The sequence below is a fragment of the Pseudorca crassidens genome, chromosome 3, assembly GCF_039906515.1.
Source record: "Pseudorca crassidens isolate mPseCra1 chromosome 3, mPseCra1.hap1, whole genome shotgun sequence".
Classification (NCBI taxonomy): domain Eukaryota; kingdom Metazoa; phylum Chordata; class Mammalia; order Artiodactyla; family Delphinidae; genus Pseudorca; species Pseudorca crassidens.
The window spans coordinates 159,465,433-159,489,369 of record NC_090298.1 but is presented as its reverse complement, the minus strand read 5'-3'; the positions used below and the strand labels follow the sequence as shown (position 1 = coordinate 159,489,369).

The 23,937-nt window shown below is 46.6% G+C and overlaps 2 protein-coding genes across 27 annotated transcripts in view; both read left to right on the top strand.

The window, feature by feature from the left end:
* Nucleotides 1-16,256, top strand: part of CALR3 (calreticulin 3) — a 31,395-nt gene extending 15,139 nt beyond the window's left edge. Inside the window, exons 4-9 of the mRNA XM_067733115.1 lie at nt 1,920-2,014; nt 7,360-7,548; nt 10,576-10,683; nt 10,762-10,893; nt 11,585-11,677; nt 15,835-16,256. Coding sequence (XP_067589216.1) covers nt 1,920-2,014; nt 7,360-7,548; nt 10,576-10,683; nt 10,762-10,893; nt 11,585-11,677; nt 15,835-15,978 — 761 coding nt within the window. The 3' untranslated portion in view covers nt 15,979-16,256. The remainder of the gene's footprint in view (nt 1-1,919; nt 2,015-7,359; nt 7,549-10,575; nt 10,684-10,761; nt 10,894-11,584; nt 11,678-15,834) is intronic.
* A 4,847-nt stretch (nt 16,257-21,103) lies between these two features.
* The window catches only part of EPS15L1 (epidermal growth factor receptor pathway substrate 15 like 1), a 101,144-nt gene continuing 98,310 nt past the window's right edge, over nt 21,104-23,937 (top strand). For 23 of the 26 annotated variants that reach the window (XR_010942380.1, XR_010942378.1, XR_010942379.1 and 20 more), the window contains exon 1: nt 21,104-21,193. Coding sequence is in view for 19 of the 26 variants with exons in the window: in XM_067733083.1 (XP_067589184.1) it covers nt 21,161-21,193 (33 nt within the window). In the remaining 7 variants the exon portion in view is untranslated. The remainder of the gene's footprint in view (nt 21,194-23,937) is intronic. The other 3 variants (XM_067733088.1, XM_067733081.1, XM_067733087.1) reach the window with 3 other exon arrangements.

The window sequence follows — 23,937 nt, the reverse complement described above, 5'->3', positions numbered from 1 at the left end:
GCCTCTCACTGTTGTGGCCTCTCCCATTGTGGAGCACAGGCTCCGGACGCGCAGGCTCAGCGGCCATGGCTCACGGGCCCAGCCACTCCGCGGCATGTGGGATCTTCCTGAACCAGGGCACAAACCTGTGTCCCCTGCATCGGCAGGCGGACTCTCAACCACTGAGCCACCAGGGAAGCCCTTTAATCCATTTTGAGTTTATTTTCGTGTATGGTGTTAGGAAGTGTTCTAATTTCATTCTTTTACGTGTAGCTGTCCAGTTTTCCCAGCACCACTTATTGAAGAGGCTGTCTTTATCGAAAATAAGGTGACCATATGTGCGTGAGTTTATCTCTGGGCTGGGCTTTCTATCCTGTTCCATTGATCTATATTTCTGTTTTTGTGCCAGTACCATACTGTCTTGATGACTGTAGTTTTGTAGTGTTGTCTGAAGTCCAGGAGCCTGATTCCTCCAGCTCCATTTTTCTTTCTCAATATTGCTTTGGCTATTCGGTGTCTTTTGTGTTTTCATACAAATTGTGAAATTTTTTGTTCTAGTTCTCTGGAAAATGCCATTGGTAGTTTGATAGGGATTGCACTGAATCTGTAGATTGCTTTGGGTAGTATAGTCATTTTCACAATGTTGATTCTTCCAATCCAAGAACATGGTATATCTCTCCATCTGTTTGTATCATCTTTAGCTTCTTTCATCAGTGTCTTATAGATTTCTGCATACAGGTCTTTTGTCTCCTTAGGTAGGTTTATCCCTAGGTATTTTATTCTTTTTGTTGCAATGTTTCCTTAATTTCTATTTCAAATTTTTCATCATTAGTGTATAGGAATGAAAGAGATTTCTGTGCTTTAATTTTGTATCCTGCTACTTTACCAAATTCATTGATTAGCTCTAGTAGTTATCTGCTAGCCTCTTTAGGATTCTCTATGTAAAGTATCATGTCATCTGCAAACAGTGACAGCTTTACTTCTTCTCTTCTGATTTGGATTCCTTTTATTTCTTTTTCTTCTCTGATTGCTGTGGCTAAAACTTCCAAAACTATGTTGAATAATAGTAGTGAGAGTGGACAACCTTGTCATGTTCCTGATCTTAGAGGAAATGGTTTCAGTTTTTCACCATTGAGAACAACGTTGGCTGTGGGTTTGTCATATATGGCCTTTATTATGTTGAGGGAAGTTCCCTCTATGCCTACTTTCTGTAAGGTTTTTATCATAAATGGGTGTTGAATTTTGTCAAAAGCAAAAATCATTAACTTTGAATAGAACTCTTTATAAATTTCACAGTTCATTGGAACATACGTACTGATTATAACCTCTTTTTTGCTTAAGATGTGGTGTTATCTTTAAGAAAATATATATATACGTATGTGTGTTGTCTTGGAGCATAACAATGATAACAACAAGTATTGAGCATTGCCATACTAAAAGCTTTACATACATTAGCCCCTTGAATTGGCAAAATAGCTTTGTGAAGTCAAGATTAACACCCCTATTTTACAGACCAGGACCCTGAGGCATGGGAGGTGAATATGTTAGTTGCAAATATATCTCAACAGTGAAGGAGAACTGGGATCAGAGCCAGTCAGTCCAGCTCTGAAGCCCTCCTATGGGTACAGGAGCCTTGGTCAGAGCTTCAGAATGAGGGCCTGAGGCTCAGACAGCACATGGGAGAACGCTTACTAGAGTGTTGTTAGACCTTCCTTCTCTTCCTCACATTCTGGCTTACACTCCAATCCAAAGTGGCTGCACTGACCGTGACCTGAACTGAGTGTCACCATCCGTTTAAATATCTCCACAAGAACATCTGATTATTCCCAGACATGTAAGCTTCCTGTGCCTTGTATATTATTTCAGGAGAATGGTTGGGGATATCCTGTGTTGATGCATGACAGAAGGAAATTGAGAGCAGTTAATATTTTTTTTTGTAGGACCCGATATTTGTGGATTTGATGTCAAGAAAGTTCATGTTATTTTACATTTCAAGAATCAGTATCACTCAAACAAGAAATCAATCAGGTGTAAGGTAAATTCTTTCATATTCAAATCAGTGATCATGTTAACTCTTGCCAGATAATAACGTAAGTTTATAGAAAATAGTTTTGACCTTAAACTATTTAAGTGAACTATGGATGGGCCTTGTCTGTCCTGTCCCTGCTTTCCAGTTTAGCAGGACTGTTAGAGACACTTGTCCACCACTTTGATTGGTTTGGTTTCCAAAGTTTTTACCCACCGGGAGGGTACACTTCTCACTGTGAGCCATGACGTTGATTTATAAAATGCCCCATAAGGGTTACGACAGGATGCTCACGTTTCAGCTATACCCATCATCATTAAGGAATGAAATATTCAGGGTGAAAAAAAATTCTGGTGAAATTAATCTTCAAAATACCAAAACAATTTAAAATGGGAATATTTCTAAAATGAATGCATACATGCTTTACATTTTTACCCAGGGGATCCTGTGAAAATGACATTTTAGGTCTTAGGGCCTGTTTATAACTCAATGGCCCTACCCGGGGCTTCTCCAAAGAGGCAGCTTGCATTAAGTCCCTGGTGTGTGGGCCTGTGAAGGGGAAGTACACTCCCTAAAGCTCATCCCCCCACACTTTGAAGGTAAGCACCAGGAAGCAGGGACCTGTCCCCCGAAGCATCCCCAGCACCCATAGCCTCTGTGCATCTGGGCAGGAGGCCAGTGTATTTCAAGATCATTGACAGCAAGGAACGGAAGCATCCGTAACTGTCCCTTATTCAGTCTCTACCTGAGCAGGGGGCGCTCGGCACCCTCACAAAGCCCCAGTGAGTCTCTGTGGGCAGCATGGTTTCTCGCCGGGTCCTGCCTGCTGACTTGATGGTTCTAAAGGATCAGCAGGTCCCCCATGTACTCAGAGGCCTGACACCCCTCCCTTGAGCATGGAGGGGAGCTCAAAATCCAAGTCTTCCTCCTCCACCTTAGTGTTGGACCAGAGGACCAGTCTTCATGATATGATTCCCGAGCATTTGTTCAGTTGCAGCTCAGGCATGCAGGAGAGAAAGGGGATGACACTACCAGATGGAGGCTGTGAGGTCTGGCCTGGACTGTGCCTGGGAGGCCAGAGCTCGGTCACCTGCGGGCAGCAAGCCTGCGGGGCCCTGAGTGGCGCTGGCAGGCGCACAACTCCCTCAGACAGGTATTGGTATTTCTGCAGCCTGTTAGAAAAATAGAGACAAGTCTGCTGAAGGAGCCTTGGAGCCTTGGATCATAGCAGCTAGTCAGCATCACGGACTCCTCGGTGAGGAGCAAGGTTATCTTCTCGGGGCTCCGATTCACTCTGCAATGCTGTAAAAGAAACGCAGTGGTCAGCCCTCAAGGATTTTCAAGGAGGAGGTCTGGCCTGCATTGTTAAAAAAAATACCTCAGGAGATTGATTCAAGATAGCGGAGTAGACAGATGTGCGCTCACTCCGTCTTGCGAGAACACTGGCATCACCACTAACTGCTGAACAGTCATCGACAGGAAGACACTGGAACTCACCAAAAAAGATACACCACATCCAAAGACAAAGGAGAAGCCACAATGAGACGGTAGGAGGGCTGCAATCACAATAAAATCAAATCCCCTAACTGCTGGGTGGGCAACTCACAAACTGGAGAACAGTTATACCACAGAAGTTCACCACTGGAGTGAAGGTTCTGAGCCCCATGTTAGACTTCCCAACCTGGGGGTCTGGCAACAGGAGGAGGAATCCCCAGAGAATCGGACTTTGAAAGCTAGTGGGATTTGATTGCAGGACTTCAACAAGACTGGGGGAAACAGAGACTCCACTCTTAGAGGGCACACACAAAGTCTTGTGCGCACCAGGACCCGGGGGAAGGAGCAGTGACCCCATAGGAGACTGAACGAGACCTACCTGCTAATGTTGATTGGTCTGCAGAGGAGGGGGTGGGCGGCTGTGGCTCACTGCAGGGACAAGGACACTGGCAGCAGAAGTTATGGGAAGTACTCATTGGCGTGAGCCCTCCCGGGGTCCTCCATTAGCCCCACCAAAGAGCCTACTCAGGCCAAACAACCAACAGCGAGGGAACACAGCCCCACCCATCAGCAGACAAGTGGATTAAAGTTTTACTGAGCTCTGCCCACCAGAGCAACACCCAGCTCTACCCATCACCAGTCCCTCCCATCAGGAAGCTTGCACGAGCCTCTTAGATAGCCTCAACCACCAGAGGGCAGACAGCAGACACAAGAAGAACTACAATCCTGCAGCCTGCCGAAGGAAAACCACAATCAGAGAAAGATAGATGAAATGAAAAGGCAGAGGATTATGTCCCAGATGAAGGACCAAGATAAAAACCCAGAAAAACAACTAAATTCCAGAAAAAGAATTCAGAATAATGATAGTGAAGATGATCCAGGACCTTTGAAAAAGAATGGAGTCAAGGATTGAGAAGATGCAAGAAATGTTTAACACAGAACTAGAAGAATTAAAGAACAAAGATGAACAATACAATAACTGAAATGAAAAATACACCAGAAGGAATTGATAGCAGAATAACTGAGGGAGAAGAATGGATAAGTGACCTGGAAGACAGGATGGTGGAAATCACTGCTGCAGAACAGAATAAAGAAAAAAGAATGAAAAGAAATGAAGACAGCCTAAGAGACTTCTGGAACAATGTTAAATGCACCAACATTCGCATTATAGGGGTCCCAGAAGGAGGAGAGAGAGAGAAAGGACCCGAGAAAATATTTGAAGAGATGATAGTTGAAAACTTCCCTAACCTGGGAAAGGAAATAGCCACCCAAGTCCAGGAAGTGCGGAGTGTCCCAGGCAGGATAAACCCAAGGAGAAACACACTGAGACACATAGTAATCAAATTGACAAAAATTAAAGGCAGAGAAAAATGATTAAAAGCAACAAGGGAAAAATGACAACATACCAGGGAACTCCCATAAGGTTAACAGCTGATTTCTCAGCAGAAATTCTGCAAGCCAGAAGGGAGTGGCACGATATATTTAAAGTGATGAAAGGGAAGAACCTACAACCAGGAACACTCTACCCAGCAAGGCTCTCATTCAGATTTGACGGAGAAATCAAAAGCTTTACAGACAAGCAAAAGCTAAGAGAATTCAGCACCACCAGACCAGCTTTGTAACAAATGCTAAAGGAACTCCTCTAGGCAGGAAAGAGACTAGAAACTTAAAACAACCTTGTACATGTATAGTCTGCTATATCAAAACCTCATGGGAACAGCAAACCCCCAAACTACAATAGATACACACACAAAAAAGAAAAAGCAACCCAAGCACAACACTGAAGATGGTCATCAAACCACAAGAGAAAAGAACAAAAAAGGATGGAAAGAAAAAAGACCTACCAAAAAAAAAAAAAAAAAAAAAGGTACTTCCCTGGTGGTCCAGTGGTAAAGAATCCACCTTCCAATGCAGGGGACACAGGTTCGATCCCTGGTCAGGGAACTAAGATCCCACATGCTGCGGGGCAACTAAGCCCACACGCCACAACTACTGAGCTCACGAGCCTCAACTAGAGAGCCTGCGTGCTGCAAACTACAGAGCCCATGCACTCTAGAACCCGCGCACCACAACTACAGAGCCCACGCACCCTGGAGCCTGAGTGCTACAACTAGCGAAGTGAAAACCAGCATGCCACAACTAGAAAGAAGCCCGCCCGCGGCAAGGAAGAGCCCGCACTCTGCAACTAAGACCCGACACAGCCAAAAAAAAAAAAGACCTCGGATGTTCTAGGGAGGAAGGGGTGGCGATCAACAGACAGGGAGATGGGTGAGATTGTTAGGTCAAGGCTTCAGCGGGATGCAGAACACGGGAGCGTTTTGACAGATGATTCAGGTGTAGGGTCCACACGTCTTGATGATGTTTGGATTCTGGGTGCTGAGGGTATGGATGATGATTCTCAGTGGCGTTGCTCTTAAATAGGAGGGGAAACAAAGGCCAAGAAAGGGGTCAGGGCAGACTCAGGGGTCATGTTTAGAACAGTTGGTTGTGAAATCCAGGCAGACATCGAGGTAGAGGTGTCGAATAAATTGTTGGAAACTTTGGGTCTGAAACTCGGCTGATGGTTGGGATTAAAGATGTTGGCTTGGAGCTGTTTGCATATGTGTGGGTGTCGATGTTACCCCTCAGGAGGCTCTGGGCCGGTGGACAAATCCCAGAGGGTGCCAGCCATGGGGCCAGCAAGCCCAAAGTCTAAATTAAGAAAGACAAGTGGAGACAAAGGCAGGCAGAGAGCAGGGGGAAAGCGTTTGGAGAATTGTGCACTCAGCTGTCACGGCGGCCTACAAGAGTTGAGGGGGACACAGAGTAGGCTGTAATACTGGTCCCGGGACAGAGTCATTGTCTGCGGTGTGACAGAGCAGAGGGGTACTGAAAAGACGTTTTGATTGGGTTCTTAGCAGGGAGAGACTCCTCCTGACAGAGCCTTTATACTGGGGCAGTGGTTCCCAAACTTGAACAGCGTCAGAGACCCTGGAGGGCCTATGAAAGTGGCCAGAGGGTCCACGAGGCTCTGATGCAGCAGTGCGGGGCTGACCTGGGAATGGGCATTGCCCATGTTCCCCCAGTGATGCTGCTGCTGTTGGGGTATGGTGCAGGGGTCCCCTCTGCTGCTGACAGTCAGATATGTCCTGGTCACCCCCAGCCTCCCCAGACACCCTCCCATCCACCTTCCAGCCCTCCTTTATTTTTTATTTTATTTATTTATTTATTTTTGGCCACACTGTGTGGCATGCAGGATCTTAGTTCCCCAACCAGGGATCCAACCCGTGCCCCCTGCAGTGGAAGCGTGGAGTCTTAACCACTGGACCACCAGGGAAGTCCCCAGCCCTCCTTTATTGAATGTTAAATGCTTTCCTTGTGTCCAGCCTGGGGCTTTAACCATGACCAAAAGGCGCACCAGGCCTGCCCTCCCCAAGCTTAAATTGTTGGACAACACAGAGAGTTAAAAATTCTCTCTTGTGTTGAGAAATAGAGTGGGCTTCATTTGGTGTCTTTCAGAATGCAGAGCCAGAGTTGTTTTGCATATAACTTTTCTTAAGTCCAACAACGCACTGGTCCCTCGGTTTACACCAATCACCCCATCATAACTGCCTGGGGGATTATAGGTGAAAGCCATTGTCTTTGCACAAAAGGGAATCAGCCACTCAAGAGAAGGCTGCCAGTAGTGAGGAAGTATTCTACAAAGGGGTGAGTCTTCTGTAGGACACCCTTTCATTGTCAAGTCAACCCCTATTTCTAGAACGTCTCTGCTTTCTGTTTACAACAAGACTTTGACCCATGACGATTTATGCTGCATATCTAGACCTGCCTTGAAACGTTAAGGGTCTTATTCTTTTCCTTTTCTCCCCCAAAACATTCAGGTTGATGGCTTCACACACCTCTACACTCTGATTTTAAGACCAGACCTCACTTACGAAGTGAAAATTGATGGTCAGTCGATTGAATCCGGCAGCATAGAGTATGACTGGCAGCTCACATCACTGAAGAAAATGGAGAAGGCTTCAGCAGAGTCTAAGGACTGGGACCAGGCTACAGAGGGCAAATCCCAGGTGTGGATTTTTCCCGCAGAACTGCTAGAAAGTGTACAAGTGTAGTTCGTAAGTACCCAAGTACCGTACAATTGCTGCATGGCTGGGAATCATGATGACAGCATTACAACAATCAAAGTGCCCTCCTCAGAGCATATATGCTGAGACCAGCCACACAGGCTGCACACTTCAAGGTATTGTGAAAGAGTTAAAATATCTGAGATGAAAGCAAGTAGGGTTTGTTTTTGTAACCAATGTTTTTTTTAAAAAAGGAAAATGTATCAGCAACCTTTATAAAAATGATTTTCTTGTCATTCTGCATTTGAGCATAAGTATTTTTGAGCATCATACGTGTGACTGCCAACCAAGAATCAATTATCGTAACAGGTATATATTAGTTTCCTAGGGCTGCCATAAAAAGGACCACAAACTGGGGGCTTGAAACAACAGAGATGTATTCTTTCAGTTCTTCTTGAAGCCAGAAGTCAGAAATCATCAGGGCCGCATACTCCTTCTGAAGGGTCTAGGGGAGAATCCTTCGCTTCTTCCAGCTTTTGGTGACTCCCAGCGTTCCTTGGCTGGTAGACACATCACTCCGATCTCTGCCTCCTTTTCCACATAGCCTTCTATTCTTTTTGTGTCTCTTCTTTCTCTTATAAGGACATTTGTCATTGGATTTAGGGCCTACCTGGATAATCCAGAATTATAGAATGACCTGTATAGAGATCCTTACCTTAATTACATCTGCAAAGAGCCTTTTTTCCTAATAAGGTCACATTCCCAGATTCTGAGACTTAGGACATTGAGAAATCTTTTGGGGAACTCAACCTGCTATTAAGCTACTTTTTTTTTTTTCCATTTACGTTAGTCATTGTTGTAACATTTTTCTTTGTACACCAAACATTATGCCAAAATGTAAGCTATTTATCTTAAGACAATTGTCTTTGCCATAACTGAGAGTACTGTAACTGATGCTTACAATTAATTTCTGGCAACTTAAAATACTAGTGGCATTGCTGTCTAATAGTCAAATACTTCATCATAGATGGAATGTAATTATGAAATTAAAATGGCATCTTGTTTAGACTTAAATTATTTGGCAACCCTTTTCTTTCATAGATGATCAAAAGTAAACTTCCATGAATTTGGAATCCATGTGTCCAATCAATGAGAATGTCTTCAGATTAGAGTAAAATCCCAATCATATAATGCTTCCCCATCATTTCTCAAGAAAAAGAAAAAAGGCGGGAAGTTATACTCTCCCTTTCTTACCTTCAAACCAAAGTAAAAAAAGTAGTTTTTCACCTAGAAAGAGCATTTACTTTAAACAAGGTACAGAATGGCAAAGAAACTGACGCTGAGGCTCCCAAGCTCAGGAGATACGGGTCTTAGGACTGAAATCCTGGCTGCCTCTGGGTTACAAGGATGCCATCCTAGCAGTGCAGGTGTGCCTTGGTGCCGGGCGTACACGAGGCAGGTCCCCAGAGGAGCCAAATCATCTGTTCAGAAAGCTCGTTCCCAAACTGGCCGTGTTCTGTCCATATGTTCAGTTCTGTGTGATCTCCTAAACAGTGTGGTTCTTTATGGTGTTACCATTTGATAACCCTCATTATAAAGAGTCGGCTACTGACTGAGTTGTAATCATTTCTTGGATCCCAACACAAGACTGGCTCACCTGTTGCCAGTTGGGGTCGGGGCAAAGAGCAGTAGGAGAGATGATTAACTCCCACGTGCCATCGTTGAGAAGTTCTAGAGTAACGTGGAAAAGTTCTCAGTTATTCTGAAAGAGAAAACATCATTGTACACCATTTTTATGCTTTGATGTGTTTATCTGAATTATTATTAATCCAGAGCAAATTTTTCTCATCCATTCATTTATTCAACAAATATTTATTTGGGACTTCCCTGGCGGTCCAATGGTTAGGACTCCACTGCTTCCATTGCAGGTGGCATGGGTTGGATCCCTGGTCGGGGAACTAAAATCCTGCAAGCCGCAAGCCGTGTGGTGGGGAAAGAAAGAAAGAAAGAAGGAGAGAGAGAGAGAGAGGGAGGGAGGGAGGGAGGGAGGAAGAAAAAGCTCCATTTAAAAAAAACACAAATGTATTCAACACCTATTAAGTCACCTTCACATAGACATGTGTATATATGCACGTGTAGAAATATGTATATATGCGTATGTGTGTATATAGGTATGTGTATACCTGTGTTTTATTTGTTAAGATTTATTATTTATTTATTTATTTTATTTATTATTACTGTTTTGGCTGCATCGGGTCTTAGTTGTGGCGTGCGGGCTCTTCGTTGTGGTGTGCGGGCTTCTCTCTAGCTGTGGGGCGCAGGTTCCAGAGCACGTGGGCTCTCTAGGTTGCAGCACATGGGCTCCAGTTGAGGCACGTGAGCTCAGTAGTTGTGGCACACGGACTTAGTTGCCCCGTGGCATGTGGGATCTTAGTTCCCTGACCAGGGATTGAACCCGCGTCCCCTGCATTGTAAGGCGGATTCTTTACCACTGGACCACCAGGGAAGTCCCCTGTGTTTTATATATATGTGTATAGTGTGAGTATATATATAAGGGCTGAATAATACAACTGCTTTTCTCCTGCTACCCAGCAGTCCTCAGGTAAATCTTGGGACATTCCTTAGTTGTCCAGCCTCTCTCTGGAACAGTCCATATATGACCATGTTGTAGAAGTACAGACTTAACCTAATCAGTAGGAAATATGGCCCGTCTTCCCAACATCACTTTTTGCCCCTTCATTTTAACTTTGGCCACTATTTCGAGTTTTCCACAGCACCGTTCCTCTCAACAGCATGGGAAGAGTGCTGTCATCATAGGTGCGGTTAGGGAGAAAAAGCAGGCAGTGCGTGGTCCTGAAGCCCCCGGTGAGGGAGGGAACCCCAGCACTTAGCCCTTCGACCGTCAAATGGAGGAGGACACGGGGAAAAGTGCAACCAGGGTCACAGGTCTGCCCCTGCCTCTTGGGAGTTAAGAATTTCCTTTCTCAAATCTGAGAATCTAAATTTTTTTCCCCCTACACATATTTTAAGGACTGGGAGAAGCACCTTCTGGATGCCAGGGCCAGCAAGCCGAGTGACTGGAACAGCGAACTGGATGGGGACTGGCAGGCGCCGATGCTGCAGAAGCCTCCATACCAAGTGCGTGGCATCTTCTTCCCTCCAGCCCCCTCCCCACCCGTGTCCCCAGGGTCGACCACATACAGTTTGTTGTTGCAGGATGGCCTGAAACCAGAGGGCATAGACAAAGATGTTTGGCTCCATCAGAAGATGAAAAACACCAATTATTTGACGGAATATGACCTCTCAGAATTTGAGAACATTGGTGCCATCGGACTGGAGCTTTGGCAGGTCACTTGGTTTTAAATTCGCTTTAGTTTAATAACTCTGGACTTCAGCCTAAACTCCTTAATTCACATAGCTAGTATTTGAGCTCCTGTTGTGTGCCGGGCACCCCTACCTGGACCCAAGACATACAGTCGTAGACAAAATGGACATCCTTCCTGCCCTGGGTACTTCTTGTCTGCCTTGCTGCTCCCTGGGAATTTGCCTGGAGCTGACCTTGTGGTGCCTGTCAGCTTTAGGATAAGACTGAAGATTCAGATGTAGCATGTCCAGGATGGAGCCTGAGATTCTGCATCCCCAGCAAGCTCCCTGGCGGTGCTGATGTTGCCCATCCATGGCTCACACTTTGCACAGGAAGGTTCTCGAGCATCGGTTCTCAAACATCGCTGAATGCTCGAGTCACTGGGGAGTTCTTGAAAGTCTCAGTGCCCCGGTGGTACCCCAGACCAGCTAAATCAACATCCCTGGGGGTGAGACCAGGCATCAGGAGTTTTTTTAAATGTTCTTGGTGGTCCCCATATGCAGCCAAGTTTGAGAACCAGTGCCCTGGAGGGAATAGATATTCTAGAAAAGGGTATCTGCATGTCCTACTATTGACAGCTAATCACTGTTACAGTACTGAGCAAATGACAACTGTTTATCTTGTGGAAAGTTTCATTTTTCACATCAGTAACGAAGGCCTTATTTTCATCCACAGGTGAGATCCGGAACCATCTTCGATAACTTCCTGATCACAGATGATGAAGAGTACGCTGAGAATTTTGGCAAGGCCACCTGGGGTGAAACCAAGGTACAATGAACACAATGAACTTTTCTTTCATAATTCAGTTATTTCTGTACTTAAGTCTCACGTATAGGAAAAGCCTTGATGAATTTTTACTAATGAACACCCCACCCAGATCAAGATACAGAAGGTCGCCAGAGCTCCAGGAACCTCCTCACGATCCCTCCCAGCAAGCACCCACCCCCAAAGGAATAATGGTTCCACTTCCATCGCTGTAGATGGATTTGACTCCTTTTGAAATTTATGTAAATGTAGCTACCCATTATTTATTCATTCAGGTAGTGTTGCGAAGTTCATTCATATTTTTGCATGTAGCAGTAGCTTGTTCTTCCTTTGTGAATATTCCGGAAGGTATGTATCCATTCTCTGTGGATGCAGCTTTGGGATGCTTCCAGTTTGTGGCCTCATGGATAAAGCTGTTCCCATCATTCCTATACATGTCTTTCAATGGACACATGCCCAGGAGTGGACAGGCTGGGTCACCAGTTCTTACACAAACGTTTTCAGTGTGTCATCCTGTTTACATTCCCTTCCTCATCGTCGAGAATTTCAATTGTGTCGCATCTTTGGCCATGCTAGGTATTACTGTCAGTTGTTGTTGATGAGTCAGTTTTATTGAAGTATAATTTACATACTGTGAAATGTATAGTTCTATGAATTCTGACAAACACATATAGTTATGAAACCACCACTAAAAATCAAGATGTACAACAGTTTCACCACCCCAAAAAGTCTCCTTGTAACCAAGCCCTCCCCTACTCCAGCAATCACTGATCTGATATCCGTCCTTATAGTATTTTTGAAGTATAGTTGATTTACAACGTTGTGTTAGTTTCAGGTGTACAGCAAAGTGATTTAGTTATAAATGTATATTCTTTTTCAGATTCAGAATATATATATACTTTTTCAGATTCTTTTCCATTATAGGTTATTGCAAGATATTGAATATAGTTCCCTGTGCTATACAGTAGGTCCTTGTTGTTTATGTCCCTATAGTTTTGCCTTTTCCAGAATGTCATATAAATGGAATCATATAGTATGGAGTCTTTTTGAGCCTGCTTCTCACACCAAGCGTAGTATCTCCAAGATTCCTCCGTGTTGCTGAGGTTCACTCAGTAGTTTCTTCTTATTAGTAGTATCTTCTTATTACTGAGTAGTTTACCTGCTCACCAGCTGATGGACATTTGGGTTGTTTCCAATTTTTTTTCTTTCTTTCTTTCTTTTTTGGCTGCACCACGGGGCATGCGGAATCTTAGTTCCCTGACCAGGGATCGAAGCCGCACCTCTGCAGTGGCAGCAGTGGAGTCCTAACCACTGCACCACCAGGGAAGTCCCAGGGGTGTTTCCAGTTTTTAACAGTATGACCAAAGCTGCTATCAATGTTGCGTATAGTTTTTTTGTGTGGACGTGTGCTTTTATTTTTCTTGGGTAAATACCCAGGAGGGGGCTGCTGAGTTGTATGGTGTATCTTTAACTCTATGAGAAATTGCCAACCTGTTTCCAGAGGGGCTGCACTGTTTTTCAGTCTCTCCAGTCTCACCAGCACTGGGGACTGTGGGTTTCTATAGGTGTGTAGTGGTATCTCTGATTTTGTTTGCATTTCCCTGATGACGAATGAAGGTGGGTACTGTTTCATGGCTTTTGTGGCCATTTGGAGATCCTTTTCTGTGAAATACCTGTGTTTTAAGACGTAAGTTTTGTTATTATTCAGGTGTGGTGAGGCCAGCAGATCAGGAGATGACCTCCATCAAAAAGATGGTTTATTTTACTCACAGATCCCCAGAGGAGGGGCCACGCCATGCCATTCAGGGCCACATGGGGAAGCACCAGGTTTGGTCAGGTGGCAGAGGGAGAGTGTGGAAGATGTAGGCAAAAAAGTTTGTTTTGGTTTTTTGCAGGAAGGAACAGATGAAGCTGGATAAGCAGGCTTAGGATTGGCTAGTTTTAAGAATTTCAGTGGGCTCTGGGGTACTGGTTGTCTAGTACCTGGCTGTGGGATAATTAGGGCAAGGAGAAATCAGCCCTGAATTGAGCCAAGTAGTGGAGGTCGTTAGGGATGTGAGCTCTGAATGTAGTTTGCATATGAAAAGAGTGCTTTTTGGCATTTACTATCTCTAAGAGTGGGCCCCCTTGGAGGGGCCATCCCTCCTGGGTCAGCAAGGCCCCAGATATCAAAGCAAGAGAAACATATGGTTGATACAGCCCATTTATGTCGCTTGCCCACTTTCGCATTGGGTTATTTGACCTTTTCTTATTTAGTTGTAGGTGTTCTTTATATATTCTGTCAAGTTCTTTGTCAGATAAGTGCATTGTAAGTGTCCTTGACCACTCTGTGCTTTGCCTTTCTATTCCCTCAAGTGTGAAGCACTCCTGTATTATTATTTTTTTTAGTGTGTATTTTGAGGCCCCTATCCTGAGAAACCAACTTAAAAACTTAGCTCTGCCTTCACATAAAGAAGATAAAATATCTTTCATCAGTACAAATTCATTTATAACTCTTTGGAGCTAGAGTACTGACACTAAAATGTATGCTTTTAATGGGCATAAACATTTTGTTTCTCATGTTGCTAAGCGCCAATAACTAAATGGTGGCGCTGCTCACCCATAAGGAGAGAGTGGTCAGTGTCTTCTGGGAGTGCCATGACTGAGAGAGAAAGGTCTTGGAGGACCCTCCACACTGTTTTAGCCAGAAACTTTGGGTTGTTAAATTGCATGCCGGTGAGTTTAAGTTAAGGGTGATACACAAAACATCTTCCTGCTTTTAATCAAAATCTCCTCATTCCCTTATTTTCACTGATAAGGCGTCTTCCATGTCATGTCCGTCACACTGGGACCAACTGCAAAGCAGGTGCTTAAAATTTGAGGGCTTCCCTGGTGGCGCAGTGGTTGAGAGTCCGCCTGCCAATGCAGGGGACACGGGTTTGTGCCCCGGTCCGGGAAGATGCCGCAGAGCAGCTGGGCCCGTGAGCCATGGCTGCTGAGCCTGCGCGTCCGGAGCCTGTGCTCCGCAATGGGAGAGGCCACAACAGTGAGAGGCCCGCGTACCGTAAAAAAAAAAAAAAATTGAACATTTTAAGGCATTTCAGGGGAAAATTTCCCCTCCACTGATGAAAGGTGGTTATCGCTAAGTGATTTTCTCATGAGCCCTTTCTTCTGTTTTCCTTTTTTTAAAATTATTTATTTATTTATTTTGGCTGCACCGTGTCTTAGTTGTGGCAGGCGGGCTTCTTAGTTGCGGCATGCATGCGGGATCTAATTCCCCGACCGGGGATCGAACCCCGGGCCCCCTGAACTGGAAGCGCAGAGTCTTACCCACTGGACCACCAGGAACGTCCCGAGCCACTTCTTCTTGAATCTGATTTCTGCAGCAAAGCCTTCCTAAACTCTTTTTTCAGGAATGACTATGGGACATTTCTTGACGTGTCTTCACTCATCTAACCCTTCTTTTAATCACACATGTCTGGAATTGCTCATTCAGGCTCTGAGTCCTCTTCTCATTACTCATTCACTTGTCAGCTGGTTGAAGGACCGGCCCAGGTGCTCTGGGAATAGAAGAAGGAGGGTGTATCCATTTCCTGGGGCTGCCATAACAAATCACCACAAACTTGCTGGCTTAAAACATCACAAATGTATTCTCTCCAATTCTGGAGGCCAGAATTCCAAAATCAGTATCAATAGGCTGAAATCAAGGCATCAGCAGGGCCTTGCTCCCTCTAAAGGCTCTAGGGGAGAACGCTTACTTCGCCTCTTGCAGCTCCTGATGGGTCCTGGTGCTCCTTGGTTTGTGGCCGCACCCTTCTAATCTTTGCTCCCATCTTCACATGTCCTTCTCCTCTTCTGTCTCTGTTTGTGTCAAATCTCCCTCTGCCCCTCTCTTATGAGAACATTATGGTAGAATTTAGCATCCACCTGATAATCCAGTAGAAATTCTTCATCTCAACATGCTTAATTTAATCACATCTGCAAAGACCCTTTCCCCATAGGTATAAGGTTACATTTACAGGTTCCAGGAATTGGGACCTGATTACTGGGGGGTTCTTTTTCAGCCAACCCCCAGCTGGTGTGGAGGCTTCTAGAAGGCAGGGGCAGGCTGCATGCTGACACCCAATCAACCCACAGGAAGCATAATCCCCAGCTGCCGGGGTCTTTGTTTCTTTCTCCAGGGCCCAGAAAGGGAGATGGATGCCATACAGGCCAAGGAAGAAGAGAAGAAGGCCCGAGAGGAAGATGAGGATGAGCAGATGATGGGCAGGTTTGGTGGGAGAGAAAATATCTTCAAAGGATTCCACAAGAGGAATGAACTTTAATCATCCCCACCCCAGCTAAAGATGACTGGTAAAACCTTGTTTCTACTTAAATCAACATTTAAAAGCTCAAATGTCTACAGACGTGGTCATTTGTCTAATTTTCTTTGAAAAATGTTCCCATGCTTCTCGGTGGGATCGGTCTGGTTTTCCCCGAGCACCTTCCAGCCCCTCCTCCCCGACCCCAGGTACCCAGAGACGTTTCCTTTGGACAAACCGAAGTGCTGGAGGAAGCCCGAGGCCAGTGAGAGTCTGGCCAAAAACACAATGCTCTTTTCTTAATCCCCAAAATGTTTTATAAATAAAAGGTGGTAAAACTTACCTTGAAAAAGGAGAAATGATGCTTTATTTCTTTGGGTTGTAAGTTACTAATAGCTTATGTGAAACTTTTCCAGTATGGAATCTTTATGCAGCATCGTTGGCGTGGAAAGGTTTTGCGTGCCTCATTTGCACGCTGCTTATTCTGGAGAACCCAGGCCTTGTGCACAGATGTTTAACATTCCATAAAGGAGCTTTTTCCCCCACTCTGTGACCCACTTCCATGGCCGTTAGTTCTCTGTAAGACAGAGGAATGAAATTCATTCTCTCAAGTGAAAATAGTGATTACTTCGCAGCTAAATTTTTTTCCTTAAATCAAACGACTTGCTTAAAAAAAAAAAAAAGCCACACATAGCAGCCTTCTGTTTTGAAGAGCTCTGTTTTCACGCAGAAATTTGTGTTGGAAATAATCAAATTTAGGACATCATGTTACAAATAAGCCAAATAAAATCGGAAATTATATAGAACGTATTGATAGGTGATCAGTGTGAAAAGTCTGGCCAGGAAGTGAAGGTCTGGCAAATTTTGTTCTGGCTTTTGTTGAAGTTGGCAGACCTTTGACCTTGAACTTTTTCAAGGTCCTTCAACTTTTTCAGCTGACAGTCACATTGGTCTTCCCAGTTTATCGGGGGTTATCAGTCTCAGAAGCTAAAGACTCACTCCCTGGAAGTGCAGGGGTGGGATTCAAACACTGCCCACCTTTTAAATCTCTGAACAAGGGGAGAAGTTAATGAGGGAAGAAGCAGTGCTAGACCTCGAGAGAAAATGCTGGAAACAATTGTACAAAATGGGTCAGACCAGCTCAGACCCTGCAGAACTCATCTTCCGCAGCAGTGCTGTCCTGGAGAACTTTCCTCATCTGTGCTGGCAATACAGTAGCCACTGGCCACATGTGAGGCCTTGAAATGTGGCTGGCTGGTGGGACTGAAGAATGAATTTTATTTTTAATTAATAAACTTCATTTTCTAGAGCAGTTTTAGATTCCTAGCAAAACTGAGCAGAAAGTAGAGAGAGTTCCCATATACTGTCTGTCCTCACACCCTCACACCCTCCCTTACCAATGACATCCCACACCACGGTGGTATGTTTGTCACAACTGATTGATGTGTCACACGGACACATCATTATCGCCCAGAGTCTGTACTGTGCATTAGGGTTCACTCTTGGTGTTGTGCCTTCTATGGAGGAACGAATTTTTAATCTTATTTTATTGTAACATTTATTATTTTTTCTTCCAGTTTTATTGATATATAATTGACATACAGCACTATATAAGTTTAAGGTGTACAGCATAATGATTTGACTTACATACATCATGAACTGATGACCACAATGAGTTTAGTGAACGTCCATCATCTCATATAGATAAAAAATTAAAGACATAGAAAGAATATGTTTTCCTTTTAATAAGAACTCTTAGTATTTACTCCCAACAATTTTCATTATAACATACAGCAGTCTTAATTATATTTATCATGTTGTACATTATATCCCTAGTACTTATTTATCTTATAACTGGAAGTTTGTACCTTTTGACTGCCTTCATCCAATTCCCCCCGACTCCCACCTCCTGCCTCTGATAACGACAAATCTGATCTCTTTTTCTATGAGTTTGTTTCTTTTTGAAGTATAATTGATCTGCAACACTATGTTAGTTCCTGTTCCACAACATAGTGATTTGATATTTCTATACATTTCAAAATGAGAAAGTCTTTACAGACGTAATCAAGTGATAATGACATCATTAAGGTGGGTCCTAATCTGATATGACTAGTATCCTTATAAGTGGGAAATTTGGACACAGAGACAGACATGTACAGAGGGAAGACCATGTAAAGATCCAGGGTGACACCATCTTCAAGCCAAGAAACACTGGAGGCTACCAGAAGCTTGGAAAGGGGCATGGAACAGATCCTCCCTTACAGAATTGTAATTGATTTAAATTTAAACTTACATTGCCATATGTGGCGAGAGGCCACTGTGTTGGACGGTGCAGCTTTAGACTCTGGTGAGAGAGGCCCCAGGACGGCTGATTACTGCCCAGGGTGGCAGGCACAGTAGTAGAGGGAGTTCCAGGCCACTCTGCTGCTGGCCAGGTGAGACTCTCACCATTGAGCCTCTGGTTCCAGTCAAGACACGATAGTCTCTGTGGTTTTTGTTGCCCCTGTAGACTCTCGACAGCGAGGCTGGAAGCCTGCACAATTTTCCTAGACAACCTTGCCCGTTAGTGCCCCATCACATTCTGTGAGAAGGACATCAGAAGACGGGCGAAGAGGAGAAGCCATTTTTTCCAGGCTCCTGCCGGCACCTTAGGCAGTGGGGATGATAGTGGTGACTTTAGCAACAATGGCAGAAGCAGTGGTGGCCGGTGAGGACCGGTATCTGGGTTCCTGCTCAGGGCCCAGTGGTTGTGGGTTTGGGGTAACACCCTTTCCCTTTTGACTTTTAGTCCTAAAGAGGCTAGCAGCTTCCTACTGTTACTAATCTTAGGTAACCTTGCATTTCTCCTCTGTTTTTCCAATGCTTTTGCACTCAGTCTCCTGTTACAAATTGTCCTCTGTTTGAAATATCTAGGATGACTTCTCTTTTCCTTATGGAACATGGACCAATAAAGCACCCAAGGCAGCTAAAAGCCTCCATCACCCCCACCAGGACCACCACTGCATCTTTCCAGCTGTTCCACTTGCTTCCATCCATCCCCTCTCCATCCACTTTGCCTGCCTTATCCTGAGCTGCTGTTCTAGAGCAGCTGTTCATGTTCAAAACCCTCTGGTGAGGGGCTCCCTGGTGGACCCATGGTTAAGACTCTGCTCTCCCAATGCAGGGGCCCTGGGTTCAATCCCTGGTTGGGGGCCTAAGATCCTGCATGCCGCACGGTGTGGCAAAAAAAAAAATCTTAAAAAAAACACACCCTCTGGTGGCCTCTCATTTCTCTTTGCACAGGGAACTGAGGAGCAAAGGAGCACCATGAGGCTGAAAACTTGGAGCTCGGAGAGCAAGGTGGTCTCAAGATGAGGCTGGATCACATGCGGTCTTATTTTATTGCTCTTCACACAGGGCTCTCCAATCAGACCATATGTAATCCAGCCTCATTTCAAGACCCTCTGTCTTGCTGTCTGAGTACCAGAGCCTCAGTCTCAAAGTGCCTCTTCGCTACTCAGCTTCTGCTTGTGATGGTTCTGAGGCCCCACCGTCGCTGCAGTCAGGCTCAACCTTCAAGTGTCACACCATTGGACTACTCTGTAGCACTTATCACTGGTTATCTATTTCCTCATGTGATTTTTAAAAATCAATTAATTATTTTTTTGGCTGCGTTGGGTTTTCGTTGCTGCGCGTAGGCTTTCTCTAGTTGCAGCGAGCGGGGGCAACTCTTCGTTGCGGTGCACCACCTTCTCACTGCAGTGGCTTCTCTTGTTGCGGAGCATGGGCTCTAGGCACATGGGCTTCAGTAGTTGTGGCACACAGGCTCAGTAGTTGTGGCACACGGCTTAGTTGCTCCACAGCATGTGGGATCTTTCCCGGACCAGGGCTTGAACCCATGTCCCCTGCATTGGCAGGAGGATCCTTAACCACTGTGCCACCAGGGAAGTTCCTCCTCATGGGATTTTTTCATGTCTGTTTCCTTCCTCTAGACCTGTGGTTCTCACAGTGGGGGGCCTGGGGACCAGCAGCCTCAGTACCTCCTGGGGATTTGTTAGAAATGCAAAAATCTCAGGCCCCACCCAGATCTGTAAACCAGAATCTGGAAATCTAGTCTATTTAACAAGTCTGGGTAGCTCCAGGGTGAGACCTGTTTGTGTAGAGTGTGTGTCTGCCTGGCCCACAAATGGAGCACCTGTACTCAATGAGCATTTGATGGTGAATGGTTGTTGAATGAATCACAAAGCACACTGTGCTCATTTGAAGGGCACGAGGTATGTCAAGTCACTGAAGACACTGGAGCAAGCAGCTGTGAGACTCCAGAGGGGAGGAGGTGGACAGGAAGCTGTGCCCTCACTACCCCAAGATCGCACAGCCTTCCAGCTTGTCTGCCTGAGAAGTGCCACTATCACAGGACACCACGTAAGGGGAAGCTGACCCGTGCTGAAGAAACCTTGTGCCCCTGTGGCCAGCTACTCAGCAGGACCTTCCTTCCTCATCCTCTTAGTGGAAACCGGCCACAGATGAGTGGGTGTCTATAGTAAAAAGAAGGCAAAACATGTCTAAACAAATAAATGTGCCTCCATAATGGTCCTCCAGCAAACACCAGGTGCCTGCTCTGTGCAGGGCTCAGCGTGAGGCATAGAGATGAAACGATAGCAAACACATATTACCATTCCCTCTTTTCAGAAGAGGGGATTGGGGGCGCAGAGAGGCTACTTAAATGACTTGCCAAGATCACACAGCAAGAAAGTGGCCACACACACACACACACACACACACACACACACACACAGCTATCCTAGGAACAGGGCGCGTTGCTGGGCAGGGTGAGGGTCCCGTCGCCAGGTGGGCGACAGCCTCTGCATAGTGCTTTTGCCAGGCGCACGGCAATGGGAACAGCATCCCTAGAAGAGGGCCCATCATCGGCTAGGACCCGGAGGGGTAAGGAACCTTGGCAGACGAGCCAAGGAATTGGGAAGGAGGTGGTGAAGGAGCGCGTGAGGCACTCTGCAAAGGTCCCGGGCCCCGCCCCCTCCAGCTGGGGCTAGGCGCGCGCGGCCCCGCCCTCAACCCCCTCCCCTTCTGGCTCCGCTGAGCTTGCGCGGCCCTGCTTCGGCCCCGCCCTCTCTCAAGCCGGGCTGCGCGCGCACCGCCCCTCGCACCAGTGCGCACGCGCGGCCCCGCCCTGTTTCCCCCGGCGCTCTGAGCCCGAGTCCGCGGGAAGATGGCGGCCCCGCTCATCCCCCTCTCCCAGCAGGTACGGGCTGGCTAGGAGGGCGGGCGGCGGGGGCTGCGCCGCCGCCCGTGCGGGGCGCTAGGCGGACGCTGCGGGGAGGCCTAAGCGCGAGGAGGCCTAGCTGGGCGGCGGCGGCTCGCGCTGAGGGGCCCCGGCGGAGGGCGGGCGTGTGGTCCTGAAGGTGACAGGCCGGTCCGGCCTTCGGCCTCCCGCACCAGAGCGACCCAATGCGGGCGGCGACCCCGCAGGCGGGGCCGCAGTGCGTGTCTGTTCCACCCGGGGCCCGGCGTTCTCCGCAGCTTCCAGGGCGGGTGATGCACGGTAGCATTGGGCTGCCTTCCGGGGAGGTGGGCCAGGGGAGCAAGCATTTCTGCGGGTGCGGCAGCCTCGCGGGTCTTTGTCTCCTGCCGGGTCCCAACGCCGGGGCGGCAGTGTCCCCGCCGCGGCGGAGGGCAGAGCCCCGCCGGAGCCAGGACCTGCCAGCAGTGCGATCCCGGACTCTTCTCTTCTTCCACTGGGAGCTGCTTCCGCCACCCCTACGCCGTGAAGGGGGTCGCAAGTCTCCGGGCGCCTTGCGGTGCCCTCAGATCAGCCAGATGCTCTTACTAAGGGGCAGTATCAGTGGCGCGACACAGACGTGCAAAAAGAGCCATGCGCAGGCAACCCTGCCTTCTGGGAGCGACGTTCATTCATTTATCCATCCGTCAAATGTGCGTCGGGCCAGGTGCTGGGAGCGCAGCAGTCACCCAGACCAACAAGGTTGCTGTTGTCCTGGAGGCGACACTCTCGTGGGAACTAGAAACTACCTGTGTCCTGCTAGTAACAGCTGCTTTTATTTGCTGAATATCTGTGTTGTACCAAGCACCGTATTATACGCACTTTGCCAGAATTATCTAGCACAGCATTGGGATTGAGAGTGAGGACACAGGGTCACATCATCTTGTGTTCAGATCTTGACTCCAAGGCTTACTTCTCTGACTGTCCTTGGACGAAGCTCTTAGCCTCTCTATGCCCCAGCCACCTCATTTGGAAAATGGGAATATAAAAAAAGTATTGGGGTTAGGTGAAGATTAAGCATGTAAAGCACTTAGAACAGTGCTTGGCACATCGGACTCACTCATTGATTCTGTAATTATAACCATTATTTAATTCTCTGGTAGATTTGGACATTTGGAAATAGAGATTACAGCTGTGAGAATGCCAAACCCCAGGAGAGCTGTTAGGCAGGTTGACATGACTGGTCAGCTGATCCAAGGAGAGAGACAGTGCGTACTTGCTAAATATTGCCAGAACTAGCCAATTTGTAACACTGTCACTAAATTAAAAGCATTAGAGACCAGTGGTTATGAATTAACAGATATGAAAGTGCTCTGTAAACTATTAAGTGCCCTACAGATGTTGGGTATTATTATTGATAGCCAGTTGCTACCTTTTAGGGTATGGTGGGGGGTGTGTGTGTGTGTGTGTGTATGTGTGTGTGTGAGAGAGAGAGAGAGAGAGAGAGAAACAGGCTTAGGCTCATTTAATGAGGAAGCGCCCCTGGTTTTTAAAACTTCCTATCCACTTTTCGGCACCTGCCTTAATTTGAACTTTTTTTTTAAAATTAATTAATTAATTTTTTTGGCTGCGTTTGGTCTTCATTGTTGCGCGTGGGCTTTCTCTAGTTGTCGCGAGTGGGGGCTACTCTTTGTTGCAGTGCACGGCCTTTTCATTGTGGTGGCTTCTCGTTGTGGAGCACGGGCTCTAGGCGCGTGGGCTTCAGTAGCTGTGACACACGAGCTCTCAAGCTCAGGCTCAGTAGTTGTGGCGCACGGGCTTAGTTGCTCCGCGGCATGTGGGATATTCCCGGACCAGGGCTCGAACCCGTGTCTCCTGCATTGGCAGGCGGATTCTTAACCCCTGCGCCACCAGAGAAGCCCTTAATTTGAACTTTGATGACAATAGCTAAGGTTAATTGAGTGCTTTAGAGTTTATTAAGTGCTTATCCACACAACGAAGAGAGGGGATTCTTACTTCTTACGTTACTGATGAAGGATTAGCTTTAGAGGAAGGCAGTGGTTTGCTGCTGTGAAGTAAGGTGTGAAAACCTGAATCAGGTCATGTGATTCATCTGCTTAGCACCTTTTAGAACAAAATCCCAATCCCTCCCCAGGAATCCCTGCTGGTCAGGTGCCTGCCAGCCTCCCCTGCTTCTTTCTCACCCTGGCACCCACACTGCAGCCATACTTGCGGCTTTTCTGTTCTGCTCGTAGTTTAAGCTCTGTCTGTCCTTATGATGTCCCATGGGCTGTTCCTCCTTCCTGAAGCGCTCATTCCTATTTCTTACCTTCGTGGTGCCAGTGCCTGGCTCCTTTCAGGTGGCAGCTCAAATGTCATTCTCCCCAGAGGCCTTTGCTGGTTACCTGTTGTAAGTCCCCCTCCCCTAGCACTGTGCCTCCGCCACACCACCCGTCAGCACCAGTCATGGTCCACAGATGTCTGTGGGTCTCTTTGCTGTCTGTGTCCCCATTAGACCAGACATAGATCTCTTGCTCAGTGCTCCTGACTCTGTGCTCAGCACCCAGGGGGTGTCAGGTAAACCCATGAAGCAGGGACCAGTGAGTTGCATCACCCAGCACCCTTCACAGGTGGCTTTTCTTCCCTCCATGTGGCCTGGGGTCTGGGCCCTTGGGGGTGGGAGCATATTTGAACGAGGAGCTCGACAGCCTGAATCCCCTGGTCTCTGACAAGTTCAGGTCATTGACTGGTGTGCTTTTTCCTTTTCC